The sequence below is a fragment of the Phaseolus vulgaris genome, chromosome 9 (assembly GCF_051622355.1).
Source record: "Phaseolus vulgaris cultivar YP4 chromosome 9, ASM5162235v1, whole genome shotgun sequence".
NCBI lineage: Eukaryota > Viridiplantae > Streptophyta > Magnoliopsida > Fabales > Fabaceae > Phaseolus > Phaseolus vulgaris.
This window is the reverse complement of record NC_143506.1, coordinates 25,587,356-25,601,639: the sequence shown is the minus strand read 5'-3', so window position 1 is coordinate 25,601,639 and position 14,284 is coordinate 25,587,356. Positions and strand designations below refer to the sequence as shown.

The 14,284-nt window shown below is 28.7% G+C and overlaps 1 protein-coding gene across 2 annotated transcripts; it reads left to right on the top strand.

Annotated features, from left to right (window-relative positions):
* Positions 1 to 6,979: 6,979 nt before the first annotated feature.
* LOC137820660 (uncharacterized) lies at positions 6,980 to 12,273 on the top strand. Of its 2 annotated transcripts, none has more exons than XM_068624843.1 (3): positions 6,980 to 7,558; positions 9,118 to 9,189; positions 9,682 to 12,273. In XM_068624843.1, exons 1-3 carry the CDS (start codon positions 7,549 to 7,551, stop codon positions 11,832 to 11,834), a joined length of 2,235 nt encoding a protein of 744 aa, XP_068480944.1. In that variant the 5' UTR covers positions 6,980 to 7,548; the 3' UTR covers positions 11,835 to 12,273. The 2 variants fall into 2 exon arrangements, with proteins under 2 accessions (XP_068480944.1, XP_090151888.1); XM_090295762.1 differs by lacking the exon at positions 6,980 to 7,558 and adding an exon at positions 8,150 to 8,381.
* Positions 12,274 to 14,284: the final 2,011 nt, after the last annotated feature.

The following is a 14,284-nucleotide window of genomic DNA, read 5'->3' as shown; positions in this document are numbered from 1 at the left end:
GATTAATTAGGTAATTCTCATGACACATGCGTAATAAAACATGAGTAAAATTTATTGAATGTGAAATTCAGAGACTTCTAGAGTTATAGAATTTCGAAGTTAAAAATTATGTTTCAGATTGTATAATATTCTAGATTACACACTACAAAATACAAATTTATATTTTAAATTGAAAAATTTAAAATAAATAATTTTAGATTCTTTTAAAATATGAGGCTGCACGAAGAAAATGAAGAAAAGATAAAGATAGAAAAATAAATTTCTAAAAGTTATGTGGAGTAGGTCCATGTTTCTTGTCCCACACTTTACCCATGTATACATAACACATAAGCAAGTCAATTAGAATAAATAATTCCACATTTTCTTCCAACGAGACACGAACCAGTCTGTATGGGCCACCCGATTTATCACCCCCCATATGCCACTATATGCCATAACATACCACAACTTCTATCATTAGACACAATTCTATCAAAATAATATAAGTTTTAAAAAGTATAAAAAGTAAATATACTTATAAGAAAAATAGTGAAAATTAAATTATTAGTTTTATAGTTAATGGTTATCCACTTACTGGTAGACAAAAATGGTAAAAGTATGTATTTTTATCACATAATAAAATTATTTTAATTTCATAAATAATAAAATAGTCTTATTGAAAAATAAGAAAAAAGGGTTAAAAAAGTTGTTTATATAAATGTTGTAAATAAATAATAATAATAATAATAATAATAATAATAAAAGTTGTAGAAAATAATTTATAAACTAAAGCGTTACTGATATTTACAATAATCTATATTATTAATAAAAATTATAAAAAAAATTTAAATTGGTATCAAATATTATTTATCAAAATTTTAACTACTTTATATCATAAATTAGTTTGTAATTATAAATGAAATATTAATTTAGAATTTAAAATAATTCATAAATAAATTTTTATAATTGATATTAAATAATAATTTAAAAATTATTTTATAAATTATTATTAATAATAAAAATATTTTAAATAATAATAACCTTTTAGTTTATAAAAATAATATTTAATTTAATTATTTTTTATTTCTAAAATTAATTATATTAAATAATTTTCTTGTAACCTATTATAAGGCAATAGAAAAAATTGATATTTATAAACTAATTATTTTAGCAAGTAAATAATTATTTAAAAATTATTGGAAAAGTTTTGAGGAGAAGTTTGAGAAGGTTTTTTATGAAACTGTATTTAAAAATTAAAGGGGAAATGGAAAGAAAATGAAAAAATGCAACAACAAAGGGTGCCTTACTTTATATTAAAAATAGAAAAACAAACTTTACTCCTACTCTATTATTTGAAAACTATGTGCCCTAAATAAAACACATATAAACATTAAATAATACACATGCAAAGCAATGCTTAACAAATTACAGTCATACCCAGTAATCATAAGAAGGTTTGTGTATTATGATTAAAACAAACTAATATAATTTTTTAATTCACAATTCCCCATTTCATTTTTTAATAAACAAATCTAATTTTTTTAACAAAAAGAAAATAAAAAAACAAAATTCTCTCGCTTTTATTGAAAATTTGAAACCCTAAATAAGATAGAATTTTCACACATTCTTTATTTATTTCAAAAGTAAACTAAATTAAAGAAATATAAATATATAATTCATAATCAATATCTAACCATAAACTATAAAATATATTATTCCTTTGAAATAAAGAATTCTATTTTTTAATAAAAATACGAAATATTTTTTTCATATTTTATTGAAAATTTTGGAGTCCTAAATAAAATATAAACAAATTAAAGAATTTAATCTTTTTCGTTGGACATTAAAGGAACACGTGGAAGAAGGAATGAAAGGAACCAAGGGGGGCATGCTGAAAAAGTGAGAAAGTATGATGAAAGAAGGAAGAGTGTGTGGTGAAAAAAAATATAATATTTGAAAAGAAAAATTAAAAAAACATAGTTATGTACATTAAATTTAAGATTAAATATATTTTTTTCCTCCTCGACTTTTATCTAAAATTGGTTTTTGTCTTGTGTAAATTTTAAATCTCATATGTAAAAATAATTATTGAAATGAATTTTTGTCTTTTATTTTACAAATAAATTTTCAGTATACATTATATTATAATATTATAATACAGATAAATATTCATTTTAATAGTTTTTTTATTACAAATATTTAGAAGATTTAAAATTTAGATTAGAAAAAAAATTGTTTGAAAAAAATATATTTAACTCTTAAGTTTAATATACTTATTTTCATTCCTTTTTAATCTCTAATTTTAGTCCTTTATATTTTTATTTTGATACTTATATATATTTAAAAAGACCATAATTTTAACAAAGTCTTTAATTCTACAATGATTACTTTTATCTTTAATTACTCTCTTATTTTTACAGCATTTTTTGTGATGGATTTCTGCATTTGTGATGGTAAGCCATCTAATATTTTATATATATTGCTTTTGAAACAAGTCATGATTCTTCCCAAAACATTAACTAAAATGATTGAAGATTGCTTGAAGAAGGAGACAATATAATGGGAACGTGCAATAATAGTAATGAATAACACTCAATGCACATTCTCTGCTAATTACTTTCTGCATTCAAACCCTTAATTACACATCAATTTAATTTAATTACTGTTTTCGACAATAATTCTCCCTTACCTCAAACACAACAACCTGTTACACCTTATGTATTTGGCCTTATTATGTAAGGAATTTGGTCCTCAACCACCCTAAATTTACACACACTCTTATATTATAAATTTACTTATATTTTAATATTAAGGTGAAATATTTCAATATTAACTTTGATATTAGGTAAAATAATATGATTTTTAGTAACTTAATAACCATGAGTTTAGTAAAATAAATTTTACATTTTATTTAAATAAGTAATATGTCTTAGTTATATTTTTAATAAATACAAATTTTCTAACACACCCTCACATTCAAAACTAAACATATAAAGTGAAAAAAGAAAACAAATTAGAAACTGATTTAAATATAATTTAATCTCACAGAATGCAAAATAAAGTTTACATTTTGTTTGATCACGTGCATTTTGGAATAAATGCATTAAAAATGATCATGACTTATAAGAAGTTAACCCAGAGTGTGTTTAGGAAAAACTAAATTCAATATTATTTGAATAATAATTTATTAATATTTAAATGATTAAATACGTTTCTTTTTATATACATAAAATTTATTTGTAGATAAAAAAATATAAAATTATTTTTTTATTTAATATAAATTTTAGATTTTTAATTAATTGGCCTAAAAAATTATTGGAAAGAATCATTATATTTGTTTTTATACAAATTTTTATTTAGACTATATACATTGAAAATTTATTTATTAATTATATAAAAGAATTAGTACAAATTTATTTTAATAGAACAAAAAACAGTGTTGGATGAAGAAGAGGGTTATTATAAAATTGATGGAAAAGCATAGGGATAACATGACAGCAAACTATGAAGAAGAGTCACGCTCGCTTCGAGCGAGTGTGGCACACTGCAGTTTTCAGTTGTGTTCCTTGTACTTCTTTCCTTAGTTTCAACAATTAGTTATGTTCTAAAGCTTTTAAAAAGTAAGAAAGTGTTAACTATATATGACAAAATCTTTTATTATTCATCTTCACTTCACTTTAATACACTAATTACTTACCATTTGCTTCACAAAAAATGTGATTATGGAAAATCATAAACTAATTATAAGGAAAATGTTTTAGAGGGAACTGGATTCAAAATCAATCAATATTAAAATTATTTTGTGGCTCTTGGATTCACTTAAAATTAGGTTTAGTGTGCTAATCACTCTTTCCTTGCATTTCTTAAGAATCTCTTCATGATGCAACCATGTTTTGTGGTTCAATGATATGATACACAATAAATTACTTCAATTCTATAATTCTCATTATGCATTTTTCTTTTTCTTTATCAAGTTTAATTTATATATTATTAGTTTAAATTATTTTTATTTAAATATCTAATAAGAAATTCTCAACACTCTACTATGTTTCAATTCCTCCACTTTTCTCTATAGTAATCTAAAAAATAAAATTCGTTTGATAGATTTATTGATAATTTTAAGTTCTTCTAGCACTTTAATTCTTTCCTTCATTCCTTTAAAAAAAATTTAAAAATAAAAATTTCAGTTGATGGATTTATTGATCATTTTTCACTTTTAAAATAAAAATTTGACAAACATTTCTCTATTGATTTTTGCTTTTTTATTGTTTATGAAAAATTCACAATATATATTATTAAAAAATAATAATAATTAAATTTAGAGATAAAAAATAATTAATTACTATATTAATTAAATTATACATTGTTTTAAATTAAAAATTATTAGTATCTAAAGTGTTTTTTATTATTAATAAAATAAATAGTTTTTAAATTAGTTAATAATATTTTATATTCTAAATTAGCATATGAAAAAATCTTGATAATTAATAGTTAAATACTAATTTATTATTTTATAATTTTTTATTAATATAAAAACTATTTTAAATATTAATATTTTTTTAGAAAATAAATTTTAATCTAATTAAATAATAACTAATTATTTTAATATTAAAAGTAATTTTTATTTAATAATTTTCTTCATACATTTTTAAGTCGTTAAACACAAACAAATCTAGATTGTGTTGTTGAAAAAAATCATGATAGTGATATGATTATAGAAAAAATGTTTAAAAACTGAGTGAACTAAAGATCAACATCACATGTAAAAGTCAAATTTTGAAAGAAATGTTTTTATTTATTGAAAAACAACAACAATAATAATAATAATAATAATAATAATATATAATAGCAGAAAACCCTTCGAGACTGGAAGAGGAAACTTTCCTCTTGTAACTGATGAATTGCCAAAAATCCTAGGGAAAAATAGAAAAGTATTATATATTTGAATTAAATTATTTTATGAGAATAATATTTATATACATACTAATAAAAAGTCACACAACATCTATTAAAAAATATCATCAACGAAGATAATTCTTAGAAATCTGAATGATTTGATACAGATTATTTTTTTAATCTCTTAAAATCTCAACTAACTACCATCAAATTTTGTTGTCCCCTAAAAAAATTGGGATACTATAACATTTGTTTTAATCTCTAAATTTCTTTATTGTATGTACGAATAGAGAAATGTATTCAAATATTTTAAAATGATATTTTTCAATTAAATATACTCCTCTAGTAAATGATTATTTACTACAATAAAATTTTAATTATTTAAAAATTTCAATAATAGCACTTTAATCTCTTAAATTTTATCTTGCTACAAGCATTTTTTTCTTTAATTTTATGGAGAAGACATTTTCATCTTTCGTCGAATTTTCTTTTGTTACAAACAATTTATATTTAGCGTATAAAATAATTTTAATTTAAAGAGAAATCAATCTCATTTTTTAAAATTTGTTGTTCCCTTAAAAATAAACAATAAGAATGTAAATTTAATTCTCAAAATCATGATATTTGTAATGATTTAATATTTTTTAATGGTAGTAATGAATGACCAAGACAATGTGCTTTCATTTTGAATAATCAGCAACTTAAATATTTAATGCAATCATACTATGAAAATTCAAAATCGTATAACTGCGATGTTTGTTAAAACTAAAATATAATAAAGAAAACGTACAACACGAAAGTTGAAATCTGACTTAAGTATTTGTTCTATTCTATGCCACTGTCTGCATGCGTTTCAACGTAAAGATTATAGTGATATTAACTTAATTTTATTAATCATACTTATAAGTAAATTAATATTTTTTACGATAATAATAAATAACACAAAGAGTTCATTTTAACTTTGAAGGAATTAATTACTTGAATATTTGATGAGATAAATATTGGAAGTACTTACGTTTCAATTTACTCACTAAAATTCAGAGGATTACTCTAAAAAAATTTATAACATAATTTTTCTAACCCATATTTTATTATTGATTGAAAACTATTAGAAATTACATCATTAAAATAGAATCTCATAAAATGAGAATATATCCCACTAAAACTTTCTATTTTCAATATGTTATGCTGTTGGTATTTTTTTTTCTCCAATTAAAAGACCAAAATAATTACTTTCTCTGTTCCATGATGATGGAGTTCAAGGTTATTTCACATTAAACATATTAAGTTCTTTGAAATAATTGACTAAAATAACACCTAATTTTTAAAAAAATGTGCATTCTCTCATAGAAATAGAATAATTAATTCAATGATAAATAAAAAAGGAAAAAACTAATGCTTAATTGAAGAATGAGAACATAAATTAATTTGATTTTAGTACAATGCAGATGTTCGTTCATAATAAACTCTCATATAATTTGTTCTATTTTAAATGAATCTTATGTTTCATTACTTTTAAACCTTCCTTAAAAATACTGTTTCAATGATAAAATTAAATTTATCATTAAAAAGATTCATAGTGTCATATATTTAAATATTTTAACGACTATTTTTATTTTCTAAAATTGGTGTTTCAAAATATAATTTTCGAGATCGAGAGATTATTTTTTGTGAAAAAGACTTGAAATTTGTTTCTTTCAAAGCTTTTATATTAAATTTTAAACTTGTAACCTTTGTTAAAGCACTTGTTAGAAATATGTTTTTTTTTTAAAATTAATTTGAAAAATAATATTTTGAGAACTTATTTTATAAAGTAATTAGAAAAATAGTATTTTAATAATTTGATATAAAGGACAGACGAGTCTATGAACTGTATTTTGATAAATAATTAAGTGAATTGTTATAAAGTGATTGAATAAGATTGGTTGTTAATGTAAGGTTAAGTAATGATTAAGTCTAAATGAATAAAAATTAAATGCTAAGAGAGAAATGGTTTGTTAGTAGAAGGTGAGGCGTTTGGAAGGGACGCGCTTGGGGATTGGAAGGTGGATGAAGAAAAAATGCGAAAATGCGAGACATCATTATCAATAGGACCAACTGCCAAGAAAGAGCTATGGCCTATGGGTCGGAGACAAGGTCATTGGGTTTTCCGCAGCTTTTTTATTTATAGCTTCCCATCCTGTTCATGCTTCTGTTGCTGCTCCTGCTCCTGCCTCCATCTTTTTTTCACCTTTCTTCCTCTTCTCTCCTTTCTCCTCTTTCTCCTACAATGTCTGCTTCCATAACAGTGTCTCATGTTCCCAACTTCTAACCATGTAACCACAAACACCCAAAACAAAACTTTCACTTTTTTTCTTCTACCCTTCTCCACTAAACAAGAGAAACACCATTGGGGTGTCTTCTTTCATTTGGCTTTTACAGCAAGATGACACCTTGCTCGTTGTTTTCCCGTGTCATCAATAATTCCTCGTTGAGATCTGCAACCACGTTGGTCGTTTTCACTTTCGGTGTGGTCCCATGTTGTTCTTGTTGTTACTGTTTACCTTCTGGCTTTAATGTCCCTGCCTGTCACCCTCCACAGTCACTGCCCCTTGTGGGTTGAGCAATGTGGGCTTCCAGGTTTAAGGATATCTTGGAATCTTGTCCGTGAGAATTTTCAGCTTTTGGGTCGCGATGCAATTAGGTGACTTTCACTTTCGTCTTGGTTTTTATGCCTTTTTTATTTAGAATGTTTGTTTTGTTCAATGGGGTTTGTTTACTGTCTATTCTCTTTCCCCTTCTTTGTTAACGATATTAAGTAATTGTGTTTGTGATTTTCGTTGTGTGTTATTCTTTCAAGGGTTCACGTGCCTTCCAAATGCCACTTGCATTGTAAAATTATGTGATGGGTATGATAATCCGCACTAGTTTGAACCTGGAATGGAAGAATGCTCGTGTTTTTTTTTGCGACTCCTCTGATATGTCTTGTTTTTCAACTCTTCGCATGTCTTCTATTCTCTGGAATTTGTTATGGCGTGATTATGACAACTTCTTGGATTTTCATTCTTGTAATGGGAGTGCGAAAATTTTACCCTTTTGTTTGTTTTAGTTGGTTAGCGTTGTCGCGTGATGAATATTTTGTGCATATATGTGAATTATGAACCAATACAAAAAGAAAGATTACAATTGACGATACCGAAATGTAGACTAATTACCGCTAGAGAACATGAGTATTAGCAGGTAAAACCGGTGTTTTACTCTGTTAAATATGGTTTCTAATCAATGAGAAAGTTCTTCTGCATATAGGTATTTGCCATAAGGGAATAGTGTTTGTGCTATGTGAATTTTCTTCTATCAAGGCAAGTATTCTGGTCGTATCGAGCAATATAATAGTGAGTACAGTGTTGTTTCCTCAAGAATTGAAACAAATACCAACTCTTATAAAGGGTATCATAAAATAGGATCAGAAGCCCATTCATGAAAGGAGCAATTGGATCCAGATCTCGCAGCTTTAGTCCATAACCAAGGTCTATTTTTTATCCATTCAAGTAAATTATGGTCAAGAGCTATATCACTAAAAACAATTTCATTTCTATGTAACCAAAGGGACCTAGTTCCTGCTAATCACGTGACTGATCAGAGCTTCTTTCTCTTTCCTTTTATATACCTTGCATTTGAATAACGTGATCGTTTCCTTCCACTGGCAATACAGTTCATAAATTCAAATAAAGAAATGTTTATTGTTCTTAAATTGCTGGTGCAACCTTACTTTCACTTACAGCCTCACCTGGTTGTTTTTTGGTTTGTTGTTGAAGATAACTCTCTTTTGTATCAAATTAATGGAAACAAGAAATTAGTTGGGAGAGGAGAGAATTGAAGCTAGCAAGAACAAATGTCAAAGAAAATATAAGTGCATTTATATTTGAAGAGAAAACGTGTCTTGAGCCTTGAAGGCTTGGACATTTTGCTTCTTCTACTCTTCAGGAATAAAATTAATTATAATGTTTGTGTGTGTGTACTTTGTTCCTGTCAGTGAAAATGATTCACCAATCTAACGCCTGAAGAACTGAGGATTCGAACTAAAAATGTGTTCTCAAATGCAGGTTTCATATTTATTGTAATTGAGACACAACAGAATGTTAATAGGGTTTATAGATAAAGACTTGCTTACTTCTATGGAAATGCTAAATTATTTATTTGATCAGGACATATATGTATATAGGGATTTATCTAATGCTTAACTGTATTATTTGTGCGAATCAGGATTTCTGCAAAATGGATCGGATTTATCTCCTGGAAAAAGTCTGGATGAAAGTTTCAGGAAGTCCAGCTCTGGTTTGTATTGATCTCTTCCTTTGTTTCGCATTTCTCTAAAATTACTGACTTTCCCATGCTTTAACCTCTCACACTTTTGTAATGTTGGGTTGGCTTAGCGACCTATTCATGTTTAAGAAACTATACGAGGGACAGTGATGCCTAATTAATTTGTAAAATTCAATAGAACAGTGAAGAGCTTTCAATTGACAAAATGTGTATGGATTTTTTTTTTATGATATACACAAGCTTTGCAATAGCACATACTCTCAAATATAATATTATCCCAGTGTTTTTACACACTGAAATGCATCTACTGTTAGTATCATTCAAATGGTTCATGGAGCCATGTGATTTATTTACTGGTTTGCCTCTGCTTGGTCCTTTTAGCTTTTATCATGTTTTCCCGTTTGGAAAAGCTTTCCCAAGTAAAAAATCCTCCTCCTCCCCTATTTGCTGATAAAAACAGTTGTTACTATATTTTATGAATATAACATGGTTTCTATATGGCAGTTATTTCTGCTAGTACTGTCTCGGGGACCTCAGGATTGAGCAAAATTCTTCCTATTTCCAGAAGAGTGTTGAAGGGGCTCAAGGAATATGGAAGGAAACTGGTTGACCTCGAGTTATTCACTCAATATCTTGAGGAGTGGGTTTTAGAGAATCTAAATGGTGATTCAGCAGATGGGATGCAAAATTTTCGTTCTCCTTTCACAACTGATGAATTATGCAAACTTGATTTGGCATTAGAGGGGGTTCCATTTCAGCAACTCGTCCGAATGCCAATCTTCTCTGACATTTCGGATGAGCTTATAGAAGATCAGTATTTAGCTGCAGAAGATTTCCTTCATGCCATTATCATTGGACTCTGGCGTACATTTTGGCATAAAAGTGGACCACTGCCATTGTGTGTTTCTTGCCCCTCTCATGTTGGTTCGAAGTTCAGCAGTGTTGAGAAGGCAATATCCAGGGGCAGGCTGAGGGAAATGCGTGGTTTGGCTTTACTATCAAAAACTGTAACTGATTCAAGATTTAAATGGGATCATATGGTAGAGTTTGCCTTATTCAAGCCAGAAGCATTCTTGGACAATGATTCAAGACTATCAGTCGGCACTATTTGTGAAGCTCTCTTTTATGGTTTCCATATTCTCGTTTCTCGGAGTTTGAGCAAAATTAGTTCTGTCAATAGTGACTCTGTTTTCCTTCTAGTTCTAGATTCCAAATGTGGAGCAGTGATGAAGTTCAGTGGTGACCTTGGCAAACTGGATTTGTTGAATTCAAGCGATCCATATTTATCTGTAGCTGAATGGATCAAAACTTATGCTGAAATTGGCATCACCCCAATGGAACCAATATGGAACCGATTAGGAAATCCAAACTGGGGGGATATAGGAACTCTACAGGTACTATTAGCAACTTTCTACTCCATTGCACAATGGAATGGACCGCCACGAAAATCAGTAGCCACGCTGATTTCAGATCACAGCCTCCGCCTTCAAAAGCGGAGGACAGAATGCTGTATCATTGACACTGAAAATGCACTGGTTCCTTATCATGCGACAACTGACTATCAAGCTGGAGAGATAGTTGAACTTGATCACAATGAACTATTTTCCAATGGCCAATCATCACGTCTGAAGCTCAGGTGTGGAGACATATTGGTCTTGGATGATCCACAGCAGGGACAGAAAAGCTTCCAAATTCATGAATCTCTTGTGGGAGGGAACTATTATCTCTACAGTGCAGTTTGTCTTGATCATCCCTCACAGTTATTGACTTTATACGTGGGTGCTCACCCATCTAGACTTGAGCCTTCTTTGGAGGACATGAGCCTTTGGTACCAAGTGCAACGCCAAACAAAAGTTCTAAACATTTTGAGGAATCAGGGAATCCTGAGCAAATACTTACCTGAAATTGTTGCTTCTGGTAGGATTTTACATTCTGGACCTTGTAGTAAAGAGAGCCCTGGGGGAAGGTGTGATCACCCTTGGTGTGGGACTCCAATACTGGTGACATCTCCAAGAGGGGAGCCACTGTCATCTGTAGCTGCTAATGAGGGGTCATTTTCTGCAGATGAAGCAACGCGCTTGTGCCGGGACTGTCTGGCTGCTCTAAGAAGTGCAGCCATGGCTAATGTCCAGCATGGTGATATTTGTCCCGAGAACATAATACGCGTTGTTGAGAAACAAGGTGTTAGAAGAACCAAAGCTAGTATGTATGTGCCCATATCTTGGGGGCGTGCCGTGCTGGAAGATAGGGACAGCCCTGCAATAAATTTGCAATTTTCTTCATCTCATGCACTTCAGCATGGGAAGCTGTGTCCTTCTTCTGATGCTGAAAGCATTGTCTACATCCTCTATTTTATTTGTGGAGGGACTATGTCTCTACAAGATTCTATCGAATCTGCTTTACAATGGAGAGAGAGAAGCTGGGCAAAGCGTTTGATCCAGCAGCATATTGGTCAGGTTTCTGCTCTCTTGAAAGCATTTGCTGATTATGTGGATAGCCTTTGTGGAACTCCATACCCTGTTGACTATGATATATGGTTGAAAAGATTGAACAAGGCTGTGGAAGGCTCAGCAGATAAAGGTAAAGGGATTGAAGAAGTACCAATAACATTAAGATTAGAGGATGCTGCTGGGTCTTCAGGAGCTTCTGGCCCTTGATTTGATGCTGGAGGGCTGGGTTTTGGTGCTTTATTTTTGTAAATTGCTTTTGAGGAATTCAAATGCATTTTACTTTTAGGACTTTAGGTTCTTAGTGCTATTATTTTGGTGGGTTGGCATCTTCTTCGGCAACGTATATTCTGGAGTGTTTACTGGTTTTTTGTATGATTGAAATCCCATAACAAAATTCATGCCTGATACAAGAATATTGCTTTGGAACCTGGAAGCATCCATTGGATTTGACAAACTAAGAGGTTAAAGCTAGTGCACGTGTACACTTAAAGCTTTTAGCTTTTTCCTTTCGGTCGATGTTGTGATCAAATGCTCAGGTTTCTTCTTTAAAGTTCATTATATTCCACACAGCATCGTGTAAGGACACTTATGATGTACTATTTTGGTACATTCAGAATTACAAAGGAATTTGCACTTAAATGTAGAATATGCAGCATTCTCGTATTGTTCATATCTTTTTTTTTCCTAACATGACAACTGATAGGGGATCATGACCAAGGAAAACAAAATTGTATATGGCAATATACCATTTCTCTTAGATGATCTCTTTTCTCTATAAAAACTAGGCCTTAACTTGTAATTATGAGCATGTCTTTGCCAAGCATACACATTTTTAATGAACAGACATTGAACAAGCAAAGGACTTTTCAGTGAACTTGATTGTTTTGATCTAGCTACATAACTTGCGGTGAAAAACAAGATTGAATGAACTGAATTTTGGTTATAATGGGAAGAATGGCTCTTGAAATGAAATCATAATGTTTCCACCAAATGCTGTCATTACTCGTTACCTTGATGTGATGAAGCATTTTGTGGGGTTTACTTGAACACTGGTGTCAACATTCATGGCCCACAAGCTTTGATTTAGTAGCTTTTTTACCACAAGACGTTTTCTTGCAGTTGACTTGGGTGGGGTGTTCTGAGAGTTTTTGCACGTTAAACACAAATAATGCAGTTTACATCGATATTTTTTAATAGTTTCCCATAAATACGTATCTAAAGATAAATAGAAAAACCATTTAAACGTTTAAAAGAGTTGTGAAATTCTAGTACAGTTAAACATTAAATTAGAAGCATGTCAAAGAAAGAGAAATTGACGATGTTGTATAGTGTTGGGCCAGAAAGTTACCATGGGCCTCTTCTTCTTCACAGAGGTTTGGGCCTTTTTGGACAACGACTTCTCATAAAGCCTATATTCCTTCTGGAGAAAAAAAATCGGAAAACAGAAATTCAATAAGGGATATTAATAGAGGTTCAACATCAATTTTATTTTATTCTTTCCCTCAATTTTTTTGATTCAATTTGATTAAACATTGCAGGAGACAAGACGATATCATCAAATTTGTAGGTTTAGCATAGTAATTCTAGTATTATGTATTGTTAAATAATAAAATAGAAGAAGTATAACTAAGTAAGGATTTGTGTTTATTATGAAAAATAAAAATAATTAAATTGTATGTAAAAATCAAAATAAAAGGTAAGTACACAATTTTTAACTTTTATTTTTTAGCATTTATATAGTTGTATGACCAAGATTTATAATTTTCAAATTCTTAAAATAAAATTGTCTGCGCATGCTTTTAGCTACTTTGTTTTAATTTAACTTAAAGAAAAGATAAATTTTTTTAGGTAAGATTATTAATGTGATAGATAGATAAATATACAAAAAAAAAATGATATACAAAGTTTTGTAGAAAAGTATTATACTATAATGACTAGAATAGGTATCATGAAACAACAAACATTTCAAATATATTGTTAGAAATATTTTCGATACAAGGAATCTTAATTCAAGCTTACCATATAGTTTATTGGGTTTTTCTTATATAAGAAAGTCAAAATCCTACTTCCAACTAAAATCTTAAAATAATAAATAATTAAGTATTCTTTTTTATATATTCATCTTGAGACTCATTCCTACCCAATATAGAATAAACTTATACTTGAAATCCTAATAATATACTTTCTTAATAACCCATGTATTGAAGAAATGAAGTATAATTGGTTTGGGAAGAAATATGTAATGAAACCATTTTAAATATAATAAAACATACTTGTATATGTATGATTAAGTTTAAGTTAACTTATTCAATTTGTTTTTTTATGTGACTATTCACATTGTGTGAAATAAAATTGTGGATCTTAGTTTTATTCATGGATGTAATTTTTGGTTAGAGGAATACGATATAAACTCATTTTACTTGACTTTGAAGTTAACATTTATTTTCATGATTTGAGATATGGAATTCATGCGTTACTTTATTCCTACGTTTTTTTCATATCTTTGAGTCTTGATGGTTTGGGCATAATTTCTATTATTGGTGGTGAGCAGTGTAGTTTTAATGTCCTTTATGAGAAACATATAAATTATGAGCTACATAACAAAGTTGCATATTCCTTCCGAATAAAATAAGACACAATTTAGCAATAAAAAATTG